Source organism: Macrotis lagotis, chromosome 6 (genome assembly GCF_037893015.1).
Source record: "Macrotis lagotis isolate mMagLag1 chromosome 6, bilby.v1.9.chrom.fasta, whole genome shotgun sequence".
In the NCBI taxonomy this organism is placed as follows: Eukaryota; Metazoa; Chordata; class Mammalia; order Peramelemorphia; family Peramelidae; genus Macrotis; species Macrotis lagotis.
The window spans coordinates 88,941,750-88,947,749 of NC_133663.1; the positions used below are offsets into that span (position 1 = coordinate 88,941,750).

Below are 6,000 nucleotides of genomic sequence, written 5' to 3' on the forward strand. Positions count from 1 at the left end.
CAATAGTTCATGGACTGAGAAAGACATAGTCATTTAACTCTGGAAACTGGAATCACAGTTATATTTTTGTCTATTTTAACAATCCTAAATTCATATTTTAAAATATAAGGAAAAGACTACAGATCATGGATTAACGAACAAAGGAAGCTAAAAAGAAGAGAAGATACTGGGTAAAAAAAAAATAAAATGAGACATAGAAAAGGAATGGAAGGAGGGAAAGGAGAAAAGAAATCATTTCCATACCAAATTGAGAAATGTTTCATGTGGTTATATAGTCTGGGAATTAGAAAAGTTATCAACTTCCAATCAGTTTTCCACAACTACAAAAGCCAATGAAGGGGAAAAAAATACAATATCCTAAGTGTCTTTTGCTGTTTCTTCCAATGCCACTGGCAATGGAGAATTCAAAAGCTAACACTGGTGTTTAGGGAGATTATGCCAACCCAGAACATGTTCCTACAGTTCAGAAAAGAAAATGCCAGCCTTCACATTCCTGGTGACATGGAGACAGTGGCAGAATTGAACAGATGAATCAATTTTTCCATCCTATCAGGGAATCTGGGCATCTCAGAGACTTGCCAAGTCCATTGCTCAGCTGTCAGCCTGTCATTCTCAGCATGTAAGACTTTGAAACCAAAATTAATGAGTGGCATGGCCTGACCCAGAAGCAAGAGCCAGAAATGTGTGGGCCATTAGATACCTTATTTGCTTTGCAAATTACTTAACTTACCTATTGAAGGTATAAAGAGAAATAGTTATGCTATAGTAGTTATGAAAAATAAAATATGGTTTTTCATATTCACCTGATATTCAGTCCTATGAAAATTTCCTTGTTTCTTCTCTCCCCATGCCAGATTTCCACCAGTTTAATGATATTGGCCAATGCCTTCCTTTATTGTAAGAAGGCCTGCTTAGTTATACAATATAAAAAAGGAGTGGGATGGGTAAGGCTGGGTCAGACTGGAAGTGAATTGAAAGTTTAACTGCAGGTATCACAAATGTAAATAAATTATTATGAAAAAGTAATGAAAAGCTATAGAAGAAGAGGTAACAGAAAAACATGCTTCAATAGGAAACATTTGAATGTGATGGAAAGAAAAAAGAGAATAGATAGGATAAGGAAGAGGGCAAAGTAAGAAAGAAAGAAGGAAATAATCCACAAGCACTTCTGAAGAACTTTCTACATGCAAACCAAGAAGAATGATTGGCATTGGAGATGCTAAAAAAGCAAAATCATGGTCCCTGTCTCAAAGAATTCCTATTCTGATGTAAGAAACCGTCTGCAAACAACCATCTACTTACAAGACAGAGACATTGTCAAAATGAGAGGTTCTCAAATCAAAGTGGGGGAAGCAGGGAGCCAGGTCAGGAAATGCCTCTAGCAGAAAGAGGGGGTTGAGATGAGAGATCACAGAAGCTAATGAATTGGGGAGGGAGTGTAGAAGGCTAAGAAAAGAAAGACAGAGCAGAGAAAGAGAAAGAAACGAGATCATAGAATGAATGCATGGGGTGGTGTTCCTGGTCCAGCCCTTCTTCATTTTCTCTTAGGGGTGTAGACTGAATTATCCTCTTTCATTCCAGAATTTCTAACCTCTTTCTTTTCTGACTGCTTTCACTACTGCCTACAATATATTCCATTTTCTCTTGTTCAAAAAAAAAGGGGGGGAATGGAACCTTCCTCTTTCCTTGCTAGGGTAGATAGAGTACTCTGTGCTAGTTGCCATCACATCCTTAATCCATATTCATGCTTTAATCCCCTGCAATCTGGCTTCTGTTCCCTATACTCTACTGAAACAACTCTCTCAGATATCACCAATAACTTCAGTGACCAAATCCAAAGGTCTTTTTACTGAAATTGCTCCTTCAACTATTAACAAAAACTTCAATCACCAAATCCAAAGGCCTCTCTTAACCTTTCGACAGCATTTGTTGGCCACTGGTCCTTTCCTCCTCCAGTACATTTTATATACAAGTGCCAGATCAATCTTCCAAAAGTAGGGCTATGATCATATTACTCAAAAACCAAACCAAACTGAACACCTTAATGATTCCCTGTTTTCTATAGTGCAAAGTAAAAACTTCTAAATTTGGCAGTCACATCCCTCCCCAATCCAACTTAACTGTCTAGTTTTATCACCCACTATTTCCTAGCTAACATTTGCTCTTTTTTGTTGTTGAAATTGAGGAAGGGGTAACTGGGACCTCTTTTTACTTGGTTGATTTCATGAGAATTAACATGACCTGTTTGGAGAATGAAAATGCATTTTAAAATTCTTCTATTTCAGAGAAACATATCCCCTAAAGTACTCACCCTAATATTGTGAGGATGAAGACCTCCTGGGTGTTGAGACATATACTGGGCCAGGTCAGTATGCTAAATGAGATAGTGGGAGCAGGAAGAAAGAAAGGATGGAAAGAAAAGTTAGTGCATGCAAGTATCAGATTTTAGGCAGGTAGCAGACAATCTTCAGGATATATTCTGAGAAATCTGATGCAATAGAAGTTAGAAGGCAAACTGCTGGCTAACAGCAATAATTTTTTTTTCTGATAAAGATTTCATTTCCAGGATACATAAGGAAATGATTCAACTTTATAAGCTATTCCTCAGTAGATAAATGGTTAAAGGCTATGAACAGGCACTTATCAAAGGAAGAAATCTAAGTTATCAACAACTTAATGAAAGAGGTAGAGTGATTGGAGTAATGCAAAGTGCTTCTTCCCACAAACTGCTCCAAAGAGATCTAGAAAATGCACACCGACCCAAATCCTAATGGGAAAATTCAGGAAAAGTCACAGTGAATCCTTTGTCCAGCACAGCTTAACAGAAGGCTACAGATAGGGAGGTCTGTGGACATTGGAAATTGGAGTCAGGTCAGATGCACTCTAGAATGCAGAAACAGGCTATAAACCAGGGCCAGAGAAGGTACTGAAATAGTGAGAATTGCCAAGGGGTAACTCTGATGGCCACTCTCTAGTTCAGGTCGCATATCTAGGGTAGAGTGAGGACACCCACAGAGAGGTGGTATTCTTTGGCAGGGAAGTAGTGTCTTTTCATCTCCAAGGGTAGAGCTGTATGTCAGTTCTAGAATATAGCTCAGCCTGCAGAGGAGGGACCAAGGCAGGAATCCTAGACTAAAGGGGATCCTACATTTCTACCTCACTAAACCAACAGAGCTTCCTAACTGGCTAATAGAGGAAGAATCTACCAGTAGCTCACTCTTGCACAGACATAAACACAGACCATGAACTTGCAGAGCTCAGATCAGGGAGTCAGGTAGCATACTTTTCCCTGGAACAGACCACTTGGGGAGCACTCAAAGTTTTCAGGTCCTCAGTCTTTCCCTAAGATCCTGAAAGACACGACACTCAATATCAAAGAAAGTAGCAACAAGACCAACCCAGACTTGGCCTCCAGGAGTACCATAGATCCCTGCTGTAAGTCCTAAGTCAGATAGTAGATCAGAAGACTAAGTGAATAAAAAAAGAACCCACCTATTATGGTGGTAGGGAACCTTAGGACACAAACCTAAATGAAAAGAATGATTCCAAAACATGTTAGGTGGTAGAGTAGATGGAGCACTGGTCCTGAAGTCAGTAGGACCTGAGTTCAAATATGACTTTAGACATTGGCCACTTACTAGCTATGTGACCCTGGGCATTCACCAGATTGCCTCACATCCTAGGTCTTCATCGTCCTGATTCATACCTGGGCATTGGACCCAGATGGTTCTGGAGTTGGTGGTTGACTGGGGTTGGTGACTGAGCACAATCCCCCCCATCACTCAAATCCAAGTCATGTGCATGACATAAATCATCTCCCTCCCCATATCATGGTCTTCTTCAAGGACAAAGGAAAAAAGAAGAAAAAACAACAACAAAAGCATGGCCTAAGAGGGATACATAACTTGGACATAAATTCAACTAGAATTCTTAGAAGAAATAAAGCAAAAAAAATTTTAAAGTTAAAAAATTTGTTTATAAATAAAATGAGAGTTCTTGAGAAAAAATTTTAAAAGAAACTAGAACTATTGAAAAGGGAATCAATAGCTTGACACAAGAAGTACAGAACCTTGCCTAAAGCAACAAACACCTTGAATATTAGGATGGGGGGCAGCTAGGTGGCATAGTGGATAAAGCACCAGCCTTGGGGTCAGGAGTACCTGGGTTCAACTCCGGTCTCAGACACTTAATAATTACCTAGCTGTGTGGCCTTGGGCAAGCCACTTAACCCCATGTGCCTTGCAAAACAAACAAACAAACAAAAATTAGGATGGATCAAGCAGAAATCAATATCATAAAGCAACAATAAATATTAAAGCAAAGTTAAAGGTTAAAAAAGAAAAATGTAAGAAATCTTAAAATAAAAACTGACCTAGAAAACAGATTGAGAAGAAAAAAATTTAAGAATCACTCTAATATCTCAATGCCATAACAAAAATAAGACCTGAGAATGCTTATTTCAAGAAATATTAAAACTGTCCACATTTCTTAGAAAGAATGCAGAAATTACTTCCTGAAACCCCCAAATTAAAACTCCCAGAAAAGTCATAACCAAAATCCAAGCTTCCAGATCAAAGGCAAAAATTCTGTACATAGCCAGAAAAAATCCAAGTACTGAGGAGCCACAAACAGAGCCACCCAAGATTTAGCAGTCACCACTATAAAGAAGCAGAAAACTTAGAATATGTTATTCCAGAAGGCAAAAAATATGGGCTTACAGTCAAGAATAACCTACCCAGCAAAAATGAATATAGAGGGGAAAAGTGGATTTCTAATGAAAAGAGGGCTAACATTAAAAGCCCAGCTCTACAGAGAGTTTGATTTTCAAACAGAAGTCAAGAGAAACACAAAATGCTATAAATATGAATGAACAATGTTAAAGGACTAAATAAGAATAAACTGTTTAATTGAAATATGGGGAAATGATATATGTCCCCTCTGAACCCTATTATCATCATGGTTCAAAGAATCTAATTAGACAATGTCTGGGAATTTTCTGTTATATCTTGATGATCTTAAGAAAAGAACGGAAAGAGAGAGAGGAAGAGAAATATACTGTGGGGGAAGGAAAAGGAAGTTTAGGGGAAATTATCCCACATAACCAGAGAATTAAAGTTAATACCTATATAAACAAGGACTAAAGCAAGGAGTGGGTGTTATGGCTGACATTTGAATCTCATTCTCATCTGAACTGGTCAGAAGAAGAAATAATATACATATATACACTCAGTTCAGCACAGAAATTCATCCTAGTGTAAGTAAAACAACCTGTAAGAATGTACAAAAAATATTTATAGCCCTTTTTGAGGTGTAAACAAATGAGAATCAGGGTTAGGAGCTCATAAAATAAGGAATAGAGGATAGATTAACAAATTATGGTATATAAATGTGATGGAATACTATTTGTTGAACTTTGATAAAAGTTGATAAACATAATGACCAATTAGGATTCCAGAAAACTAATTCAGAAATCTAATACCTACCTCCTGAGAGAGAGGTGAAAAATTCAGTGCAGAATGAGACAAATATTTTTTGGATATGATCAATGTGGAAATTTCTTTTGATTGACTATATATGTTCGTATTGGGTTTTTTCCTCTTGCATCCTTGGGAGCAAGAGAGATTTGAAGTAGAAGGATGAGAAGGAAGATTTTGATTGATTAAAAGAAATGGTTTTTTAAAGAGAAAAAACAATCATATACAGAATGTTCTAAATCACTAGAAATAACAGGAATTCAAATTAAAGCAACTTTGAGGAACCTCCTTACATCTATCAAACTGGCACAGATGATAAAAAAAAGGAAAATGACAAATATTGTTGGGGGTTAGAAGAAAACAGGTCCATTGTTGGTAAAGCTATGAATTGGTCCAGCAGGTCTGAAAAGAAATTTGGTACTATGGATGCTGAAAGTAACTAAACTGTTTATTCCAACAATACCACTACCAGGTCTATACTCCAAAGAAGACAAAGAAGGAAGAACAAAGATTTCAATGTACAAAA

At 37.4% G+C, this 6,000-nt stretch overlaps 1 protein-coding gene across 3 annotated transcripts in view; it reads right to left on the reverse strand.

Moving 5' to 3' along the window:
• Positions 1 to 3,972, reverse strand: part of CDK15 (cyclin dependent kinase 15) — an 84,204-nt gene extending 80,232 nt beyond the window's left edge. The window contains exon 1 of one of the 3 annotated variants that reach the window (XM_074191636.1): positions 2,312 to 3,972. In XM_074191636.1, the coding sequence (XP_074047737.1) occupies positions 2,312 to 2,353 (42 nt within the window). In that variant the 5' untranslated portion in view covers positions 2,354 to 3,972. The remainder of the gene's footprint in view (positions 1 to 2,311) is intronic. The other 2 variants (XM_074191638.1, XM_074191637.1) reach the window with 2 other exon arrangements.
• Between the last annotated feature and the right edge of the window lie 2,028 nt (positions 3,973 to 6,000).